The 24,539-nt window shown below is 39.6% G+C and overlaps 1 protein-coding gene across 4 annotated transcripts in view; it reads right to left on the reverse strand.

Annotated features, from left to right (window-relative positions):
• Znf407 (zinc finger protein 407) overlaps nucleotides 1-24,539 on the reverse strand; it is a 373,602-nt gene that overhangs the window by 118,110 nt on the left and 230,953 nt on the right. For all 4 annotated transcript variants that reach the window (XM_070028948.1, XM_070028945.1, XM_070028946.1 and 1 more), the window contains one exon: nucleotides 4,147-4,325. In XM_070028948.1, the coding sequence (XP_069885049.1) occupies nucleotides 4,147-4,325 (179 nt within the window). The remainder of the gene's footprint in view (nucleotides 1-4,146; nucleotides 4,326-24,539) is intronic.

Consider the following 24,539-nt stretch of genomic DNA (forward strand, 5'->3'; position numbering starts at 1 on the left):
GAACTGTGGCCCAACACTGGGATTAAGAAACAGAATACAACATGCAGCACACAGCCCTATTCCAGTGATAGATGTCCACCAGGAAGGACACACCCTGCTTTCTAATGCCATAGATTCATTTTACCTGCATTTATAGGAATGGTCATCTTTGTGTCTGCCTTGGTCAATATCTAAGGATATGATGGGAGATTTATTTGCTATTGTTGCTAATAATTGGAATTCACTCATTCTTACCGAGGAAGAAAATTTCATTGTGTAAATATACAATCTTTATGCCTGCTACTAGAGAGGCATTTGAGTAGTCTTGACTATTCTAAATACATCAATAATTACATTAACTATAAATGTTAAGTAAAAGACAGTCATTCATGTGAAAGACTGACACAGTCTCAGCAAATTACACAAATCCTATTGTGTGCCGCAATAAGGGAGCAGGTCAGACTATACGAATATAAAATTGTACAATTATGGCATGAGGTATTGCTACAGAGGTAAAGGAATTTTCACTATCATGGAAAACATATAAATCCTTATTGTAGGTGAGGTTATATGTGTGTATATGGAAAGATCCTAAATCTCTCAGTACCTAGTGATAATATCCTCAAAAGAAGTAAAGCTCAAATTAACAGAATTAAAAAGAAAAGCACACTAATCTACACTTATAATGAGAAGCCTTGACATTCCCCTCCTAATAGCAGATATAACAAGCATAAAAAATTTCCAGCCAGATGACAGACGACATGAACAGCACAAAGCAGCAGACGTCCCTGGGACAGGGAGCCCGCCCGGGCCAGCCTTGCCCCACCCACTCAGCTTCCCAGACTCTTCCACTGGCTTTTTGTTTTTTTCTGCTTTCTACTTTCATTTTTTTTAATTAAGTTTTTTATTGTGAAATACTGTACAGAGGGGTTCCAGTTACATGAGCAAGGTAATGAGTACATTTCTTTTCCAGCATTGTTGCCTCCTCCTTTGATTTTCCCCTACCATCCCTTCCCTCCCACTTCCTCAACTACACCCCCCACCCCCACCCCAAATTGTAAAGTTTGTTTTTCCGACATAGGGTACATCACATTGTTACAATGGGTCAATCTGTATCCCTATTTAAATAATTTGTTATACCAACGTCATGTCTGGGTCAAGCAGAAAAGGTCAGATAAGATGATGTTTCCTTCCTTGCTATTGTTTCTAACGTATGTATAAGGTACCATGTGATTTTTTTTTTGTTGCTTTGTATGTGCCTCCCCATGGTATAACCCGTTTTCACTGGCTTTTTGCCTGACACAAGAAGTAGGGGGGATAACCTATAATGCTTTCATCAGAATTACACTCACATAACAACAAAACATCCCCCTTTCCTCTGCCCTCCTTTTTTTGTGTGTCCTAGGGTTTGAACTCAGGGCCTGAGTTCTGTTCCTGAGTCTCGCTATGCTCAAGGCTTGCATTCTACCACTTGAGCCACAGTGCCACTTGCAGCTTTTTCTGAGTAGTTTATTGAAGAGTCTCATGAATTTTCCTGTCCAAGATGGCTTTAAACCATGATCCTGAGATCTCAGCCTCCTGAGTAGCTAGGAGTGAGCCACCATCACACAGGTTAACAAGGACAGAGGATGGCCCATTACAACAATGATACTCACAAGACACTATGATGGACATGAACTTTACAACTTTGGAGGGGGGTGAGGAGTGAGGGAGGTGGGGGAAGGAAGGGGTAGTGGGAGAACCAGGAGAACTACAAAGGAAGGGTTAAAAATGCTTGACAAAAAATGTATTCATTACCTTACTAGTGTCACTGTAACCCCTTTGTGCAGCATCTTTACCATAAAATAAATGTTTAAAAAATCAAAAAAAAAAAAAAAAAAAAAAAAAAAAAGAAGTAGGGGGGAAAACGAAGCAGGGGTAACTATGATAGATAGGAAATGGACTCATTACCTTGCTCAGGTAACTGTAACCCCTCTGTACAGTATCTTTCCATTAAAAAAATATGTATGTATATATATATATATATATATATGAAGAAGTGAACAATAACTCCAAAGGAATGAAATAATTCAGAGCATTTCCTGTAAACACAATAAACAGAAGCTGTAAGTCAACTTCCATTACTCTTTCAAAAAGATAGCAAGAAAGACCCTAAAATGCCTGAAAATTATTCAACCTAACATACAGACTTTGAGTTTCTAAGGGATGAATGTAACACTGTTCCAAAAGAAATGTACTCATTACTTGACTTACGTTAACAGTCATCCCCTGTGCATCACATTTAAAATAAAATTTAAATTAAAAAAAAGAAAATATACCCAAAGCATGCTTCTAGTCCTTGAACAGAGTTGGGGGAGGGATAACTTCTGCAGATAGAAAAGAAATATGCACCAAGTGTGACCAATGCAGTCACTGTGCACAGTGTTATCTCGCTGGGGTCCCACAGACACTGTGTGGGACCATCCTGAAGGGATGGAACTGAGGCCCATAGAGACGAAAACCAGTACTTCCAAAGAAACTTTACCCAAGAGAAGGAAAGAGTGAAGAGTGAAGCTGGAGCTTTCCAGCATGACGCCCGTGGCGGCAGAAGCAGACTGCTGAGGCTGGGGGGGCTAGGGTCATTTTATAGGGCACACCGGAGGTTCCTGACCGAACCAAGAGGCACAGTGGGACCTGAGTGAACCGCATTAGGTCCACAAGGAAGTCACACCTAACGGTGTCCATAAGAAACAGCACACCACGGCACTGCTCGGAAACAAAAATCAAATGTCTATTTTGATAGATAAATTTTCAGGTACCATCTCAACCAAAACCATACTGCTTCTATTCCAGACAGGTATAATCTCTCCAAATGGAAAAAGCAGATTCCTCTGCTTTTGTTTGCTTTCCAAACAGCACTGCATGCAATTGAGATTACTGAATCACACATCCTACCCGTTGTTTTTGCTTTTATTAAGTGCAACTGGTTATGAACTCAAGGCTTCATGCTTGCTAGGAAAGCACCTACCACTTGAGTCAGGTTGCCAGCTTTTCTACCAGCTTCTTCAACAGAGCCTCACACTTTTGCCTAGACTGAGGTCAGACCAGGGTGTTCCTAGCCCTCCTCCCTGTCTGAAAAGGTCCACAGCCTCACCTTGCTCAGGGTCCAGTTGACGCTGGCACTTGTACCACTTTGCAGCTGAGAAATCCAGGTGTGGTGGGGCAGCCACCCAAGGCACACAACCGCAGGGGAAGCCGGCGGAGAGGCTCTCCGCTGCCCAGCCATATGCTTCCAAGAGAACCAGGCTCCGAGCAGCACTGACACCTGTGCTGCGTGTGCCACGTCGAGCCTCTCCTCTAAGATCCCATCAGTGCTTGCCAATTCCCAAAGCAAGATCCCACAGCCATCCCCACCATTTCATTCTTCTCCTCAGAACCAACACTCAGGGATACCCGTCCATTCAACAGGGCCATGGAGTATGTTTTACTCTGCACTTACCCACACCTCAGTCCTATGTGGCCTGTAATCCAAGAATGAAGGAAAACGCAGGGGCTGTGCTCATCACCAGCACATTCCCACGTCCTGGTGACTAACCAATCGGACTCCTGGGATGCTGCATCACCTCCTCTCCTTTACTCGACATTCATGGGGAAACGGGGATACAAAAGGATGGGTCCTAACATTTTAAACCACAACATTGGGTGAAAAAGAAATTAAGTTTTATCTATTAATCAAAAAATTAAAATTTAAGCCAAGTGCCAGTGGCTCACGCCTGCAATCCTAACTATTCAGGAGGCTGAGATCTGGGGATTGTGGTTCAAAGCCAGCCTGGGCAGGAAAGTCCATGAGACTCTTATCTCCACTTAACCACCAGAAAACCAGAAGTGGTGCTGTGGCTCAAGTGGTAGAGTGCTAGCCTAGCCTTGAGCTGGAGAGCTCAGGGACAGCACCCAGACCCAGAGTTCAAGCCCTATAACCAAAAAGAAAAAAAAAATTAAACTCCTATTTTAGCTCAGTTATGAATGTTTGTGATGATTTCCTTTGTTGTCCCAGGGTGACTATATGGTCTGGTCTTTCGACTAGGGGGAGCTTTTGAAGTTACACGCTGTCAGCCCTTGAGATAGCTCAGCAGTGCGGGGAGGCACCGGACTGCTGTGACCAGCCGTGCGTGGGCTTCAGCAGCTTACCGGCATGCAGGTAGGCGAGGTCAGGGTTTTCGATGTCGGGATGCTGCTCCTTCAGGTGGTTCCGGAACTCCACGGGGACATTGGTGCCGTAGTCACACTTGGGGCAATTGTACATCTTGACGCCTTCGTGTTTGCCGGTGTGTAGGATGTGCTTGCGGATGTTTTCAGCACAGTTTGACCTGCCGGGTAAGGCAGTACATTCAGTTAGGTCAAATCAACAACAGTTTATCACAAATACTGACGCCAGCTAACCCTGACACAGGCCTTCCTATGGGCTGCACTCATGTAATGAGCTTAGAAGAGGTAACAAGATCGTGGTTTGAGGTCAGCCTGGGTAAAATTAGTAGAAAACACGTTCTGAAAAACAAATCATAAGCAAATGGAATGAAAGGGGGGGGTTCACATGATAGAATGCTTGCCTAGGAGGCATGAGGCCCCTAGTTTAATCATCGATATTACAAAAGATGAAAATGGTTATAATCAAAAGTTTTATACTAGCTATGTTATTCACAGGCAAAGGAAGCAAACAATATTAGAAATTCAGACCCGCAAACCTATATATCTATTCACTCAGAACATGAAGGGCGTAGAGAAGCGGACTGGCTGAGAATGGAGGGAGGAATCGTGTTCCGGGAACAGAGCTGAGACACAGTGCCTGCTTTCCTTCAGAACAGGAAGAGCCCTGGACCAGATACAGGTGTTCTTTGAGAAAGCTGCTACCTCCCATGACCACACAGGGTCTATCACCAAGTGTACTTGGCCTCTAAGAATGATTATGATGGCTGAAGTGACATGAAAAAAGGCTAGAAAGTATGCCGCCAAACTGCTCATCCAGCATTCTGCAATGCCTGATTTTCTTTGTTTACTAAATGTACTTCAGTAAACTTATACAGTCTTAGATAAATAAAAGTTTTTAAACTTAAGATAGCATCACTGTAGAAAAAAAGAACTCAAATAGCAGAGGTTTTTCTTGCTATTTTCAGCTTGCTCTGGGCAAGGGTTCTGTCAAACTGAGTGTTAAATTTCTCTGATAAGTCAGACTATATGTGTATATGACAGCTGATACATGGATACACAGTTTGTTTCTTTCACAGCACTACTGATTAGCAATGCTGCTTTGTATAGAAATCCTCTACAGTTAATTAACAATCGCTGTTAGGGCAAAAGCACCAATATGTGCCACATGTTACCACTGGTCTAGCAATTGCCAAGGCAGCTAATGGTGAAGACTGGGAAGCAAACAGCTATGGTTTGCAGAAGTGTCCACTGCAGGCTCAAGTATGGAACGCTTCATTTCCAGACGGGGGTGCTCTTTTGGGAGGTACCACAAACCAGACACCAAAAAGGTGCCTTCCTTGCTACTTCCTGGCTGTCACGAGCAGGGCAGCCCTTCCGAGACTATTCTCATAGCTATGACGTCCTACCCGACCTCAGCTCAGACCCGGCCTAACTCCAAACTTCTGACGCGATGTTTCAAGATGATAAAAACATGAACCGCAAACAAACTCCTTCTCCTTTTAAATTGTTTCAGGTATTTGTTATAGTCACAAAAAAGTAATACGGGGCTGGGAAGGTGATTCAGTGGTAGAGCGCTTGCCTTGCATGCCTGAGGCTCTGGGTTCGAGTCCTCAGCACCACATAAGCAAAAAGAAAAAAGCCGGAAGTGGCGCTGTGGCTCAAGTGGTAGAGTGCTAACCTTGAGCTGAAGAGCTGAGGGACAGCGCTCAGGCCCAGAGTTCAGGCCCCACGACTGGAACCCCCCCCCCAAAAAAAATTAAAAATAAACTAAAAAAAAACCAAAAAAGTAATACATCCATCTTACGGAGAAGCAAATAAGTATCAGACACACAACTGGTTTGCAAAGCTGCATTGAGCTTTGCACAGGTCCAGTGTCAAAGGCAGAGGAGGAGTCTACCATTTGTTTTCAAGGGGAGTGTGCTTTCACGTATACCACAGCCGCCGCCTTACAGGCTTTGCATGCAAAACTTAAGCAAATTCGGGCTGGGAAGGTGGCTCAGTGGTAGAGCGCTTGCCTTGCATGCCTGAGGCTCTGGGTTCCATTCCTCAGTACCACATAAGCAAAAAGAGAAAAGCCAGAAGTGGCACTGTGGCTCAAGTGGTAGAGCGCTAGCCTTGAGCTGAAGAGCTGAGGGGCAGCACCCAGTCCCAGAGTTCAGGCCCCACGACCGGACCCCCCCCCCAAAAAAAAATTAAGCACATTCTCTGAAGAAGGCCAGGACTACAGAAACTCCTAGTCGCAGATATAGACCTTGCTGATAAATATTAACCTGTTACAGCCATTGGTGCCCACTTCTCTGATAGGAAAAGAAGAGGACCAGTTTCTTGAATTCTATAATGAATTGGATGAACTGTTCTTAAGCAGTTCTTTATCCTGTAGATTTTGAACAGTAACAGCCACAGACACACATCATAAATCAGATACTGTTTACTAACAATGGAGAATGAAAACACAGACAACACTGTACTTAAGACTGTCTCTGATCAGTTCTGCCAACATTATTGTCTCAAGTGAAATACGATAGAGGAAGCATCATCAAGACAATTACCAACCAAATAAAAATTGACAAAATAAACCTACTTCAACATATGATATACACTTAAATGGGGAATATATAATCATTAAACCTAATGTTCAGTGAAGGAAGGAAGAGATGATCTTGGAAACAGAGTATTTCCATTTCAAAGGGTATATTCTGGAGAAAAAAGAGTCAATAGCCTTAGTGTCTAAACAGCACATGGAATCAAACTATCAGAAGACTACTATTGAAGTATACTGTGGAGAGATGGGGAATGGGAGAGAGGATTTATTTCAAATATAGAGGTGACTTGAAAGGTAATTAGAATAACTGCATGTATGTATACTTGGGCATATACTAAGATGTATATAAATGATTAGTATAAAGTATTTACATGATTATATAGCACATTGATGCATGTATGTTTACATGTTTGAAACATGCATATATAAGAAACACTGATGTATTGGGTTTCTTTTTAGGAGGATACAAAATATAAAATTGCTTGTAGTGGTGGTTGCATACCTTAAGTGAATATCCTACAACACACAAAATGTTATAGTATGTTGTATTTTCAGTAAGTAATTAAAAGATGTGTGAATCATCTCTTGATTACAGCAGAGAACTCATAGGTGTTTGTTACCCTCCTCCCCAGCTGGAACCAGGAGGGAAACATTCCCTCCCACAGACAGGAGAGGCTCTCAATCTTACTGGTCTTGAACAGTATCATCCAAACTTAGGTTCTGCCGAGTAGAGTCTAGTGCCAAACATAAAAATACATGTCTAGGTGGGGAGGGTGTAAGGTCCAATGGGAGAGAAGGACAGAGAAGAAAGTCTTTGTATTGAATGAGAGTAGACAGAGTGGATGCCCTTATCTTGTTCCTGACTTCAGAGAACGTATTTTCCATTTTTCCCCTGCTTAGTATGATGTTAACTTTAAGCTTATTATCTATAGATTGTACCACATTATGTTCTATTCCTTCGATTACATGTTCCTTCAGGGGTTTTTATCATAAAGGATGTTGGATTTTAGGCCAATTCTCAAACGGTTAGAAGAAAATAAGTAACAAAGATTGGATTAAAATTAAAGAAATGAAACATAGAATACAAAACAATCAATGAAACGAAGAGTTGTTTCTTTGAAATAATAATGACATTCCTTTAAGCAAACAAAACAAATGAAAAGGCCCAAATTAATAAAACTGCAAGCGAAAGGATATTACAGCAGATACTATTAAAATCCAGATTATTATAGAATATATTGAAAGCTCCTTTAAAATGGAAAATCTGGAAGAAATACCTACCAAAGGATCGACCAAAAATAAGAAAATACAAATAATTTAAATACATAATTAGATACAAGTTAAAAAAAATCACAAGCCAGGTGACAGTAGTTCATTCCTATAATCCTAGCTGTTCAGGATGCTGAAATCTAAGCATCACAGTTTAAAGCCAGTGGGACAGGAAAGTCAATGAGACTCTTATCTCCAATAAACTACTCAAAAAACCTGGAAGTGGTACTATGGCTCAAGCGGACAAGTGCTTGCCTAGAGTGAAAAAGCAGCTCAGGGACAGTGCTTAGGCCCAGAGTTCAAGCTCCAGGAACAACAATAACATACACAAAAAATCCTGTAAAAATAATTAGTTTTTCTGTATATTTAAAAGCAAACTCATAGAAGTGAATTCAATTACATCCATTAAAGTTTCAAATAAAAAGAAACATCAAAACATAACCTCAACAAAAATGTTCAAGACTCCTACTGAGAAAAATATAAAACATGGAAGAAATTCTAGATGATATTAAGATAATGAAAAGACATCTAATGTTCATGGATCAGGAGAATATTATTAGAACAGCCATACTACCAAAAAGGATACACAAATTCAATGAAATCCCATCAAATATGCAGTGAAAATTTTCACACACAAAAAAAACTAATCATAAAATCTGTACAGAAACGCAATGGAACCCAAATAGCCAAAACAATCCTAAGGAAAAAAGAGTGATGTTGGAGATATCTCTATACTGAACTTAAAATTACACTACATAGTCATAGAAACAACAGTAAGAAGAACAAAAAGCAGTACTGGCACAAAACCAAATAATAGACCAATAAAATAGATGATCCAAAAACAAGCGCATGTAAGTACTGACATTTGATTCTTGACAAAGATGCCAAAACAAACATTGGAAAACGAACAACAAAAAAACCAGTCTGTTTAAGCTGGAGTGCTTGGAAAACTGGATATCCACATGTAGAAGATTCAAACTAGATCCCTAAATTGGTCTGTAAAAAAAAAATCAATTACAAATGGAGCAGAGATATTTTAAGACATGAAACTTTGAAATAATTACAGAAAAATGTTGTAATTCTACACATGAGCATGTAGGGAGATTGTCTCAAGATGATTTTGAATTTCATCTATTTTTTTTGTAAATGACATAATTTCATTTTTCTTTGTGGATATTATTCTAGTACATATGCCATATTCTCTTAATCTTCAGTTGTTTACTAGACTACTGTAAATAGTACTATGAGTGAAGAGTTATATCTCTTATATGGCAAGTTACATTCTTTTAGACTAATGCTTACAAGTGGTATAGCAGGACAATCATCAAAGAGTTCATTTTTAGTTTCTTGAGAAACCCCATACTGATTTTCTATAGTGTCAACATTAGTTTACATTCCCACAAACAGGGCATAAGGGTTGTTTTTTTCTCCACATCCTTACTAGTATTTGTTGTTGGCTTGATGACAGTCATTCTGATTGGGGTAAGACAGAAAATCTCAGTATTGTTTTGATATCTACTTTCTTCATGGAAATAGATGTTGAACTTTTCCTTACCTATTTGTTACTCATTAGTTTTTCTGAGAACTATCTGTCCAATTCATTTGCCCGTTACTAATTGGATTATCTGTTCTTTTACAGTTTAATTTTTTTAGTTATGTATATATTCAGGATATTCTTTTCATGTTGAATATCTAGAAAACATATTCTCCTATTCCACAGGTTCATATACAGTTTCTTTCCTTCATTTTGCCATTGCAATTATGTGACAAGATAAGATATAAAGTAATGGTAAAATACAGTAGAGGAAGGGAAATTCAGAAAAGAACTCAGATGTGGGTGAAAGATGAGCATTATGGGCCCTGGCCCTATGTTGGGGAGGACAAGGCTCTCCTGGTTCCAGACAGGCTGTTGTCCAAGGGTTCAGGCCCACTGTCCGTGGACAGCAGGCCTACATGGACCTCTGTGGAGGGGGAAGCTCCTGGGTGGCCATCACCACACTGTCCTGTCCCATGTGACCCACAGGCCCCGTGAACAGCATGTGCATGTGAGTAGAAACTCTGGGAGGAAGGTTAGTCCTTCGGACCTGCCACCAGCATGTCAGTGTAGACATGACTGAAACTTAATTGTTGCTGGGGTTTATAGGGAAAGTCTCTGCTTACCAAAAACAGCTGACATCCCTATATATTGAGCCTTTGTTTAAAAATCAATCTATTCAATATATATGTATTTAACCCAATGACAGCAAAAATATACAAAAAGGAAGTCACTGTGGCTTGGCCCTCAAGGGAGCATGATTTGGGAGAAAAGATGAGATGGGACATTAAAAATGCTGACAAAAGGCTAAAAGCCTTGAAAAACTTGAAAACCTGAAATAAACGGCAGTTGAAAACTCTACCTTACTTCAGAGAACCTCTGTGCTTCCCATCCATGATGACCTACAGTCATCCTGCTTTCCACAGTTACTGTTACTTTATCAATGTTCATGAATTTCAATTATGTTGATGAAAATCATTAAGTAAATTATTTACCTCTTACCATCTAGCAACTGCTTTTAATGTGTTTATTGTACATGATTTTTAAAAAGTTATTACTTTCTCTTATTCTCAGCTTTTGTATACCGTTTCTGTTTACAACACTCACTTTCTCTTATATCATTATTCTTCAAGTCTCTGTTCATGAAATCTACAGCCAGTAAGAGAAAGAGCCTGTTTTAAACCTAACCATTCCATTCTCCCTTTCCACTCTATTGAGGAACAGGGAAATTTACAAGGAGGAAATGGTAGAAGGGGACACCTTGTTTTCTGTTAGAAACCAAATTATTGCTTTTGAAATGAAACTGCAGTAGCAGTCCCATTCATGTTGTTCAGCGATGGAAACTTGACGGCACATCTGGGCTGTCCCCCCATGCCCACTGAAAGGAAGGGGCGTAGGCCAGGGCAAACCCTGCTGAGACTTGACTCCTCCCTGTTAGTCCACACAGAAAAATACACTTCACTAATGGTTGCTCTTCATACTGTACTGACTTATTGTCAGCAGAGGAGAGTACAAGACAACTTGGATAGAAGAGTACATAGGCTTTCATTAAGTCTACAAGCCAAATGGTCACATGACAAAAATGAAACTTCATCCATTTTACATGTTCTCCATGTTTGCAGATGAAAGAGTACCAGCCCTAAGTTTCTTGGGTGAAAACATACAATAGACAATTCTGACATACATGTATATGTCCTACATAGAACACATGACATATATACACGTCATACATATAACATATGGCATGATACACCTAGAATTTTGACAAAAGAGCCTCTGTACCCACAACGTTTACCATATTAGTGAAACACAATAACCTATTTCTCTTTACTGCAGGAATTTTGAGACTTTAAGACACCTGCCCTTGTGAGAATAAAAAACAGATAGACCATGTGCACTGTTTCTTAAACTGACTCGGGGAAGGCTGAGCCTGTAGGAATCACAATGCCAAATTAGTCCTGTTGCATTACTAGTAATTACTGCCTACCAGTAATTTTCTGCCTGGATGATTCATTGTCATTTTGACATTCTTGATATAAAAATAGACCTCTGACTCTTGATGTCTACCTCTCAATTTCTTCTGAGATTGATTTTATTCTTTCAATTTCTTTTAACTAGCTGGGTTTAAGCAAAGTGAGATACTATAAAGCCAGGAGAGGAAGGTAGATTAGAAGACTGTGGGATAGACATTTTCAAAAATAACATAAGAAAATATAGCCTAATCAAGAAATTATTTCCTAAAATATCATGCTTTTAAGAGAGGTTAGTTAGGGTTAAAAACATATAAAATATATTCATAAAAACATATGAACAAAGTAATATATGTTAACCTTTAGCTTGAAATAAATCACCTAGAAAAATAATATTTTCCAACTCAAATAATGTCAATCTGTATGTATGTGCATATGAATGATAATTTACTGTAGTAAATTTGTAGTTGAATGTTTAGAGCATGTTGTTTCCTAGTAATTTTGATAGTCTGGGCCCAAATGTGCTTTTACTTGGGAGATTCTAAAGATATCTAAGAGGAAGAGGAAGAGGAAGGAAAGGGCTGGATGTAAAACAACTTTTCGCATTCATGCACAAGGCACAGTTTTGTTGGAAGTCTGGCAGCCTGATCTCATAAATCACCATGGGCTCCTAGACTCACCCAGGCTATGGGTGGGGGTAGGTGTACCATAAAAATTTAAATACTACTTAAGTGTTTGATAGGAGATCCCATCCTTCACACCTGGGGTCCCCCAGGGATTGGCCAATAATCTACCCAGAAGAAGATTAGAGTGAAGAGTCAGGACAAATGAGATAAAGTTTATTTTCCAGTTCTTCAAATATTTAAGCTACACAGTCACAGAGAACTTATACTGAGAAAGTCTGTGGAAAGAATCTTCCCCAGCTTTACCTCTGTGCCATACAAAGCTCTTCAAGCATACCTGCTATAAATATTAAACTCAAAGTGCATACTTCCTTAATTTTATTAAATCGAGTCCTAAATCAAGGAGTGTGTGACCCTTCTGTAATCTCCAAGTTATATGATCACTTTTGAAGCAAAGAAAGGAAGACAAAAGAGTCAGTGCTGGTGAGCACCATGGAATTTATCTAATAATCTACATCCACTTTTACAAAAATACACCGTGTAATCCATTTAAAAATAATAACTGTTTCAGTTCAGTCCCTGTACACAATGCCTCCCTTTGTCCCTTGTAAGTCTCTCAAATGTCTTATTTTAAAGGAATATATAGTACTCCCGGAAGACATTTTCCCATTTCTATTCTCTTCGGCTCCTGCGAGCCCTTGTTCTGTGTGATAAGGCAATCTCCTCCGGGATCTGAGCTGTGTAGTTTCGCACCACGAGTGACAAGGACTCGACTTGAATAACTGCTGTGCGCAGGTTGTAATTATGTCAGCTGGAGTGTTGAACAAGGGGACTGATTAATGTGAGCCCCGGCCCAGGCGCAGTCCCTATCAAAACCTCCGCGCGGGCCAGCAGTGGGGACGGGTTAAAGCAGAAAGACAAAACATGCTGCATCGCCCATGATAGATGAATTGCCCCAACAGTCTTCAGGCAGATGTTCCCGGACAGTATAATATACAATTACTCTGCCTTATCACCTTCCCAGGGACAATAAAGCTTCCTCCTTCTATAGCTCATGTGAGTGAAGGCAAAATTAGTTTTACTTTTACAACACTGACTCACTTATCATGTTGCCTTGATTGTGCTTTTACAGCTAAAGAAAACATATATTCCACTTTTAAACTAAAAAAAAAAAAACCTTAAAAATAAAAGTAAAACCTGTTTTGAGTCTCTTTTATACAACAGATACATCTGAAAGGACTTTTGTTAAAGAGACTGAAGGAAAGTAATAAAATATTTGTGTGCAGGAACATAGAAATAACTCAAGAAGTAAATCTGGTTTGCATAATGGCTGCATGCATAACATCATTTTTCAAAGAGTGTGCAGAAACACTTAATTGGATGAACATTAATTAAAAATATGTATGTGCTGATACTGTCCATCTCTTTCTCAGACATCCACGCATGCTTCGGGTCCAGTCTAGTGATGCAGGCAGTATGTTTAGAGACTCCTTGGGTCTCTTCTCAAGAAAGCTGTGCTCACCTGGAAAGGGAGACGAGCCTCCTCACCACTTGAATAAAACAATGTCACGCATGTGAGCACGTCATTGAAATGGTGACAGCATTTTCTCAATTTGCAAAGGGAAAGGGGCTTTTTACTTTTAAAGTTGTGAAACAACCTAAAACCAAAAGCTAGCCCAGAACCCTAACGATCCTATGGCAAAAGGACTGATAAAAGCAGCAACAATTCTGTAGGACTAAAGGAAACCCATACAAAACATTAGTGAATGCAGACCCTGTAGACATCAGACTGTAGAGCAATATGTATGACCTATTTCTGCTTTTTAGTGGTTTAATACAACTGACACCAAAACTCAGCATTTATAATACACCTTAAGTCATGAAAACAAATCATGTACACATCACATAGATTTACTTTTGCTTTTCATATTATAGGGGCACTAACTCCAATACCAACACAGTCTTAATACATTTCTCATGGTAGGACATACCCAGGACAGCAATGTATTCTAGAAATACAGCAATTTGAAGAAACTGCTTATCAATCTAGTTCTAATGCAAGTTTTAGCACAAGAATACACAGAAACCATCATTAAGTTCAGGACTGGTAAAAAGGTAATACAACATTCTGATAATTTCTTGGGAAAAGTCAAACAAATACAAGGTGAGTAAAAATAGATTCTTGTTAGCAAAACAGACTTCAGTATGCTTTTCCACACAGCAGTAATGTGAAATGACGGGTGGGGCTTGAACTGATGCTTCAGTTATGTATAGATATACCATAACACCCTGTTGCAAACCTTAACTACATTTATAATTGTAGCCATGGTCTGTAAAATAACAGTAAAAAGTGGGCAAAAGCAAATTGAACAGGCTATGAATATATACGTGTCCGATATCATCACAAACTCCTCAACTGACTCATGATATCATTTGAGAAACCTATTGATTTATTAGTCTTACAAAAATATTAAGGCATTAACCAAAAACTGTTTATTTTTTTATTATTTATTTATTATTATTTTTTGGGGTCCGGTCGTGGGGCCTGAACTCTGGGCCTGGGCGCTGTCCTTTAGCTCTTCAGCTCAAGGCTAGCGCTCTACCACTTGAGCCACAGCGCCACTTCTGGCTTTTTTCTTTTTTGCTTATGCTGAGAAATCGAACCCAGGGCCTCAGGCATGCAAGGCAAGCGCTGTACCACTGAGCCACCTTCCTAGCCCCCCCAAAACTGTTTAAAACAAGAGAAAAATATGATCCATTTTCATTTTTCTTTGGCAGTAACAAGGACTTAGGGCTGTCTATTTACAAATCCCATGGTTTTATCACTAAGCCACATCTCCAGCCCTGTTTTCGGTTCCCTAGGTTTCAGATAGGGTCTCACTTCCTGCTCAGGCCCACAACTTGGTACCTAGGACAACAGGTTCATGCCACTTCAACTAGCTCTTCAATAGGAGGAGCCTTGCAAATATTTTTCTACTCCTCTGGCTTTAAACTGCAGTTTCAACCAATGACCTTCCAATTTGAGTTGGGTGTGGCTGGGGGAAATACAACCACCAATGGTGTGTACCATCTCAGTGTTCTCTATTCCTAACTTTGAACACAACATACTCAAATACAGCGCTGTGTAGCTGTAGTGTCTGAAGATGTAGAACCACGGCTATAGTGGCGGTACAAAAAGCAAGTAAATGAGCGCAAACCCTGTGTGGTCCACCCGCTGCTCTCTCAGCTGTCCGGCCCCCAGCCCCAGTCTGCAGCACTGGTTTTGCTGTTCCCTACAAACCCAGGAAACAGGCACACCGAACATTTCTTCACCTCTGCGTGCTTACCTAGGTTTCTCTTCTCATAACTTTACTAAAACTGGTCTTCCCCAAAGCACCTGGCCTTGTGGTGACAGTGGCTACCATTTCCTATTTCACTCTACCCCTGGCCCCTCTCTGCCTGCTGCAGGACGCCTCTCCTTCTCAGAATTCCCTTCTATGTCTCTGATGATAATACTTGGCCTCTCAAGGCTTTCACTGTTTCCCACTTACAAAAGAGAATTATCACTGTCACTAATGCCTTCCATTTGCACACTAGTACAACTGGCTTCTATACCCACTGACGCCTCTGGCTGCATCTGCGGTAGGCACATGGCAGAGAGTGTCCCTGGGGTCACAGACCTCAGACCACACTCACCGTCATTTTTCTAAGTACTTCTTCTAGCACTGCTTTATTGAACAACACCGTACCTTACCCAGGAGCCCTGGGCAACACACCAAAGACCATGAACTCTGCCACCTCTCCTCCCAGCTCATTCATTTGGTTAGCATGTTCTTTTCCTGTGCTTTCCAAACCGGAGAGGGAATAGACCTTAATCTGGCCTTTCCTCTTCCTGTGCCTTTAGAGGATCTCCAGCTTCTGTGTGTGCTCTCAGAGCCAGGGCTGCAGAGATTCAGAGACCTGGCTCTGAGTGTTGCACATTCTCTTCCCTGGCCACTGCTTCTTTGCAGTCAGGCTCAGCCTCTCCAGCACAGACAGTGGTAAAAACCCACAGGTACTTCCCGCGGCCGTTACACCCTGAGCCCCACAACCCTGGTGTGCTGTGAGGGAAGACAACTTCAAATCAAAAGAAGAATCTGGAATTGGAGAATGGGACAAAAATCTAAAACTGCGACTACTTCAGATACTCAGGTCAAAGCAAATTTCTCAAAAGTTTAAATATCAAGCATTATTTAACCCTAAAACAATTTAATTGCAGAGATATATTACCTTACTGAAACATAAAGATTCAACATTTACATTTTCTCTCAATGGGAAGAGTATTCATTTTGTGATATTTCATATCTGTGTTAAAAGCTGCAGTTTACCATGAAGAAACAAGGCACGTGGAAGAAAGGAACGAGAGAAGCTAATGGGCTCACAGTCAGAACCTAAACAGTGAGAACTGGCCAGAGTCCCAGCTGATAGGAGAGAGAAATGAGGGACTACTGCTGATTCCCAAGGTTCCAGCAAAGACATTAAGACTAGGGAATGCCAGTTTAAGGATTTTCAGGGAAGACAAATATTGAGTTAAAATTCCCTCCAGGTAAAAGTATCAGGTTACATATTGTTATGGAATAATAAATTCTAGTTTATCTGAATTATAGCTCACTGGTAGCTCTGTAGTAATTAACACCATAACTCGTTTTTTGTTTTATTGCTTTTTTACAAAAAACAAAGAGAAAGGTTCAGGTTTTTTTTTTTTTTTTTTTTTTTAGAATTTCTTTTCAGTAGTGGGGCCTGAACTCTGGGCCTGGGCGCTGTCCCTCAGCTCTTCAGCTCAAGGCTAGCACTCTACCACTGGAGACACAGCGCCACTTCTGGCTTTTTCTGCTTATGTGGTGCTGAGGAATCGAACCCAGGGCTTCATGCATGCAAGGCAAGCACTCTGCCACTGAGCCACCTTCCCAGCCCTTTTAGAATTTCTTATAATAGAGTAAAGAAGAAAATAATATAAGTAGGACAAACCAAATCTGTGTCACATTCCCTTAATAAAATAAAGGTGTAAAAATTAAAAATATATTAATACTGTCTTTACAGAAATTCTTAATGTAGTGAAAATGTAGTATCCAAATGTATGCTACTACGAAGAAGGGAACCATCTTATTCCACAAAGGGGGTTTGAGGTATGAGAATTATGCTGCTAGAAAAGGCTTCTTTGACTCACTCTGCCTCAATACAAATGACTACATAATGATTTCTTAAACGTTCCTATCTTTCTTCCATCTTCTATGAATTTTGAACATGTCCAAAAGAGGCAGCATTTCAGAATATGAAATCAAGGACCGAGAACAAACACCACTCAGCTTCTGCCAGCAGTTCTTCGCTGAGTTCCAGGGCTCCACCTGGCACTTTTCCTCAGATCTACACAAAGGCTGGCCCAGCACCTCAAGGTGATGCACACGACAGCCTGTGACGACTGTCCAGCCCCTGGTGATTAGACTGCCTGCTTAATGAGCTTCATGGCGTGAGCTTCTAACAGGTAGAGGATATAGATAGTAACATCGCAACGCGTTTTGTTGTGTGATAATAGCTCTAGTGTCTGAGGAATACACTATTATGCAAGAACATTATTGCCCAAAAAATATTTTCTATTTTTTTCATCTCTAAGGCCTTTCTTTCTACCACAATACATACAGATATATCTAACTACCACCCAAGGGACTGTCCATAGTAATTCCTTGTAGAAAGACCATCCCCAAAGATAGCTTTTGGTCCTTTTATAATGACTGGATTTGGGATTCAACAACAGCAGGTTAAATAAACATGTTTATCTAGATTGCACTCAAAGAGATAGCAGAGGGAATGTATGGTCACTTTGTGCCCAAAATGGTTCTTCTAATTGATCTGTGATCTCAATGCCTATTTTAGCTACATCAAAAAACAAAACCACTTACTTATACAGATAAACAAAAGAGGAATCTCAGATACTTATCTTCTTAAAGAAAAGAAACATAAAAACATAAATATAAAAAATAAAATAAAATAAAAAAGAGAAGAAACAAACTGGTAATTTTTAATGCTATGGAATCTATTTACTTAAAAGATATAATTTTTTTTTACTCAATCAAGCTTTTTTTGTAGTATAAAATCATCAATATTAACTAAAAGCCAGACACCAATTCTTGTGCTATACCAGCAATAGTATACTAATTGAAACAAAAATTAACACCCATGCTTGTATGTTTTAAAGCAACAAAGTATGAATAAAATAAGTTGTGTAGGAAAGGAATATTAAACAAAACAATAGAAAACTAAAAACAATTGAAACTACTATTTTAACTATCAAAGCTAAAATTCACTAATGATATGAAGAAAGGAAAGTAGGAAATATTTCATTCAGGATTTCTTTTTAGCTGTAAAGATTAGATATGAGATGAAACAAATTATACATATTACAACTGTCATGTTCCATTGCAGAAATGATGAAAATATGTGCTATGAGAACAGCAGCTTTATGTCATTAGGAAAGTCCTGGAAAAAAATCCCACTACCTCTACTTACCAGAATCCTCAACTCCAGATAAAGAAAAGTGCAACTCTATAGACTATCACCTGGACACATTCTAGGAGAATTTTGAAATGTCATCCTAATTTGAAGGAAGCCATTGTTCTACAAAAAGTGTGGAGAGCAACTGAATGTTTAGGCTGTTATAGATCTGGTCCATTCAGTTTTTTATTCCATTAGCAGTTACAGTAAACTACAAAGCAATTGAATTGAGACAAATAAAACAGTGATGTAGCACTGAATAGTACCTTACAATATGAAATAAGCGTTCTTGTAGCAACGACAAATGTCACAAAATACTAGGCAAGTTCACATTTCATTATTTGAACCAGTCTATATTCTGAGAAATTTCAAATCTTCATCCTACTTCTAAAAAAAACAAAACCCCAAACCCCAAAACCCTCTACTTCTAAATAATATGCTGTTCATTAAGTAGGCATTTCACTTCTTTCTATTGGTATATATGATGTACTAATATAAAAATTCATTTTTTCTTACTATTTGTAGGCAAAATTAAGTTTATTCTAGCAGAGTCTTTCCTGATATAACTGGTGTAGGTGCACAGGAAGCCAAAGGAAAATTGGAACTCTCTGGAGAGATAATCCAAAGAAGAAAATTATCCCCTGTGGAGTTTGTGTCTTCCTAGCTTAGGATCCCGCTAAAACAAATGAAGACAGAACAATGAATCCATCATATATTGGATTCTTAATGCCACGGTATCTAAGAACATTTACGGTATTACTTAACTATTCAAAGGTGACATAAAATGCTATGAACCTGAAATTTTATCAAAATACATATTATCACCTATGACCTGAAAACATTTTCAATGCTTGAGGCATGTTATATAAACATCTCTTTAAGGACTAGAGAAGGAACTACTTGGACAGTACCTGCAAAGCATAAACAGGCCCCTGGTTTGATCTCCAGCACTGCAAAAGCAATAGGAAGAGGGAGATCTTTGAGAAGTATCTGCTTAGAAAATTAAGGCAAACTTTCAAAAGGATCATCAATATTTCTTTTTGGTCAGGGTTGCTTAAAATTTCCTAAAAGTGCTTTGTGCAAATATCAGACAAAATTTCATCGAAAGTATTTATCACAAAATTTCTAAGGCACACACGCGCGCGCACGCACACAAACACACACACACACACAGGAACAAAACAGAAAATTCCATCCCACTCATATAAAAACTTGTAAATCTAATAGCTGGAATTACAGACCAGGATTGAAATGAATAAAAAAAGGCGATATGGGCAATGTGGCAAAAGGCCAGCACGCTTCAAGTGGAGCTATCACCCTAAGCTAAGGAGTGCCCCCTCCTACACAACAGAAAAGAAAATCCTCTTGAGGTAGTCACGTCTATGAAAATCAATGTCTGAGGGCTAATTAGCTATCAAGGAAGGGGGGAACCCCAGAATGTATTTCTTAGGACCAGCAAAACTATAGCATGGTTCTTTAATTTAGAAGACTTTATTCCTCAGCTCCATGAGACAAAGTACTTCTATTTGAGACGTTTCAAGCAGTGAATACAAAACAAAAATAAAAACAGCACAAAAGGGAACAGAGCATAAAATATTGTAAGAGGTCTTGTAAAGTTAGAAATATTAAGACAATTATGAATTTGAGAAAACCAACAAGTAAAACTCATCATACGGAAGAGAGGCTATCTCGAATTCAGTAATGCAGCTACGACGAAGTGCTGAAAAAGCCAGGAGAGGCTGGCTTGGAATTTCAGTTCTAAAAGAGAGCATTTTATAACGCTTCATAGAATTGTCCTCAATATTTTGATACAGCTGGCTATACTTGGTGCTATTTTAATGGCTTATATTTACAAATTCAGTGCATTTCCCCATAAAGCCTAAGGAAAAACAAAAGAATACACTAGGAAAGTAAGTTTCATATATAAGAAAAGCCCAACTGTGGCCACTTAAGCAATACTCATTTTTTTCTCATATTACAGGCCTATGTGATGAGAGAATCAGAGGCAGATTGATATTAACCAATTCTACAGGGAAGAACAAAACTTACCCTTAGAAAGGACACTGACTATACCAGATATGTTCTAGTAATCATGCTCAGTTTTGATCTCAAATTAATACAGAGGTGAGCATACACAATAAAAGCAAATATTTTATGTCTATTTTAATGTAGTATCAAACTAAAAATCTGCTACATAATTGATATGCTAGAAAAGAATAGGTTGCACCTGAATTTAGGCGTGGAAATTATAATGTAGAAAAAAAGGTGTGGAGAAATAATGGAATATACAGTAATGGATTAGAAATTTAGATATTCCAGACAGGAAAAACTAAGGGAAAAGGTCAATGTTTACATCTAAATAGAATGAGATGTCATTGCCTAAATTAATAATGCAAACTTGAAAAATGGCCCTAAGTTCAACAGACCAATTATACAATTCTTTTGTAAACAAATCTACATTCATATTTTTCATGAATAATTATAACTACTAGTTTTTCTGCATTGAACATTAGTTCAATCTATAAATTGAGAAATATATTTTCAAATGAAATTTAGATACTATTTCAATTTCTTATGATATAAATTTACCTGAAAATAAATTATAATAATGAGTTAAGAATTCTCTACAGAAAGTTTTTCTCTACTCATACTATGCAAATGGAAGTATTTATGTTAAATATACAAAATAAATGTTTTAAAGCATGAAATTTTACAGAAAAATAACAGTAAGACAGACACGACCAGGGCTTTAGAGGAAGATGCAATCATCTTGCTGAGACTATCATACTCAACTTTTCTCTGAGGAAAGGTGTATGGCCTGTGTTTGTGTCAGGTGCGTGTGGGATCTAGCTCACTTTGCCTCCAAAAGCAGAACTATCTTTTCCAATTGCTATCTTCCTCATTTTAAAATCTTATTCTCATTTGTCAGAAAACAACGTATATGTTCTAATTCCCACACTTTATTCACAGTGCCCAACTTAAGAACAATTCTTACATTGGAAAGTTCTTTGCCAAGGCTAACCTGTGTTTTGTTCAGTAGGAACAGCAAAACTAACCACAAATACCCAGAAGAATAAAACTCATAGGTGAAGAGAAAAGATACACATTATTTATTTTCAGCAGTAATAAAATTACTCAGAGGTGGAAGTAAAGATAAAAATTACGCTTTTATCAAGGACATTAAGTATTTCAGAAAGAGAGTTGGTGGATGGAAGTGTTAGAAGCACTAAATCACAGGGCAGTGGCGCTACGCAGGTAGAACAGTGGCTCCCCGACTGCCGTGGGACAGGGCTGGCTGGCTCTCAGCAACACCACACAGGAGCGTTGCTATTTAAGGAGACAGCTAGCGTGGGGACACGCTCTATGACCTTAGCCTACGCAAGAAACACAACCAACTGTCAAAACATGAAAAGATGGAAAATACACGGTGCACCTGAATCACAAGTACATCAAAGCAATGTAGGATCACAGAAAGAGTCAAATCACACCTCTGTACTATTAAAAAAAAAACCCTAACCAGAAATTCTGGAAATATGTTATAAAGATCATGGGTCTGAAACAAGACTTAGAAGCAAATATTTTCAAGTAAAAAACTGAAAACCATGTACATGTCTAAAAATGTAATCCACTGAGTATTATGACTCAGAGTCACTTGAACTGTGAAGGTCACAATTAAATGACAAGAGAGCGGTTTTCAAACTAGCCACTGTGACAAAGGAAAGTACTTAAACCATTATTCAAAATTGATTTTTGATTTAATAAATTGTAGGTACTCCAAATATTGTTAAAAGATCCCATTTTGACATATGTTTATTATAATAAACCTACCACAGATCTGCACGGCACTGCCACTCGGCAGTGACTCACTGAATGTGTTACATGCAGCTGAAAGCTGAAATAAAAAAACTGAAACCATGCTAATGTTGGTACTTTAAGAGATGAAACTAGCACTCAAGTTTACCACAAGCCAGCTCTGCCCAGCGTACCTGCCCAGCACCACAGAACCCTGAGAGGCTGGTCCTACAAGTAACCCAAATTTTACAAATCAAGTTGTGATTCACCAAGCAATGAAAGAACTTCATGAAGGCCACACGGCTCTGAGTGCTGAGGCATCCTTCGTGCGGTGTGTGCACAGACACACCTCCCTGTGCCACGAGTTCAGCCCACAGGAAAACAAGAACTGGAGTCAAGGCTAATTCAGCAACAGCAATCACTGCTTGTGATTTCACTGCTCCTTAAAACAGTGTTACTATGTTGTCTGTTATCAGTACACTGAGTACAACAGACTGTGACTGTGAAATACACTTGAAACTGGTACATACTATTTGACCTACTTTATATGTGGAATTCTGCATGTAACCTTATTTGTAAAAAGCAGCTGTTTGGCGGGACGGTTTGGGGTCCACACTGTGAAATGTACCTACTGGAGTGGCAGAAACCAATAGGATCACAACGCCAGTGTAGCCCCGGCTAAACATCCACAGAACCCACTAGGGGCTGGCGATATACACTTGTAATACCAGAGACTCAGGAGGCTGAGACCGGAGGATCACAGTTCAAAGCCAGGTGAGATGAGAAAGTACATTAGACTTCTATTTCCAATCAACCACACAAAAAAAGTTGAAGTGGAGCTGTATCTCAAGTGCTAGAGCACTAGCCTTGAGCAAGTAAGAGCTCCAGGACCAGCAAAAAAAAAAAGGGGGGGGGATACAAGGCTCTGAGTTCCAACTGCAATAGAGATATAGCTAGACAGCTAGAAAGAGACAGAGACAGAGACAGACAGACAGACAGACAGATCAGAAATATTCATTCATAGGGTATAGACTAAAGTGCATAACCGTTTCTAATTTTCTAATTGCCTTTCTGTTTCAGAGGGGAAGGCAATTATGGTGTTCTCTGTAATAAAGGAAAGAACATTTGATAATGTTTAATTTTTGCAGAATCCATATTATCAGTATTTTAAAATTTCTATGTCTGCTTCTAATTGGTCTACCATTTTCCAAAATTTCCAAGAAATATCAATGTGAACAGAACTCATAAAATGGTCAATGAGTAAATCATTAAAGAATGAAATACGTCTGTACTATCTCTGTACTGGTCAGTGACCTTTCACATAAGACTTAGTGCACTCGTGTGGCTGGTAGCAGTGGTTACGGCAGTCTGTTTGTTGAGGGCACTGGAGCACAAGAGCACAGAGTCTGATTCCTAGAGGGCTCCAAGTATCATGGACACATGCTTCGATTCAGTAGACCTGGATGCCGTGTCCCACTGCAGCGTGAAGCCACAGTGTGGTGTTCAGCGGAGGCGGAGGGGGCACCTGACAGAGGTGTCTCAGTGGTGGACAAGCTGCACGGCCCCCAGCCTCCAGAAGGGGCGCCAGCTCACCGACACAGGTGGGCACTGGGAAGCCTGCACAGAGCTCCCTGCTCCATCCTCCCCCCACCACTGGTCTACACATCCCCGGGGACTGCCGGAGAGGGGACTGAGCACCGTCACCCCGGGGTGCAGTCTGCGCTGAGGATCCACATGGCCCATCCTCTCTAATTTCAGAGCACAGACGCCCCCTGCGGGGGGACCACAGCTGGCACAAAGGTGTCTGTCTCCATGTTCTCCGCTCACTGAAGTCCATTTACAAGTACTTGGGAAAAACAAGTCACTTCTTAGGCACTAACGCCTTTAAAGCACACAGTACTCCGTATTCTCTGTCTCCATGAGGACTTCGCTCCTGGTGAACAAGATACTGTACACATGCTGGGTAACAAACTGACTTTTGAGCAATGATACAAAACACTGGAAATCATGTAAAAAAAAGAAGAGGACAATATATGAACATGACTAAAACAAAGCCAGACACAGTGACTCACATATGTAACCCAGATACACAGGAGGTAGAGATGGGAGGATTGAAGGTCAAGACCAGTCTGGACAAA

The sequence above is a fragment of the Dipodomys merriami genome, unplaced genomic scaffold (genome assembly GCF_024711535.1).
Source record: "Dipodomys merriami isolate MVZ:Mamm:240054 unplaced genomic scaffold, mDipMer1.0.p SCAF_2, whole genome shotgun sequence".
Classification (NCBI taxonomy): Eukaryota; Metazoa; Chordata; class Mammalia; order Rodentia; family Heteromyidae; genus Dipodomys; species Dipodomys merriami.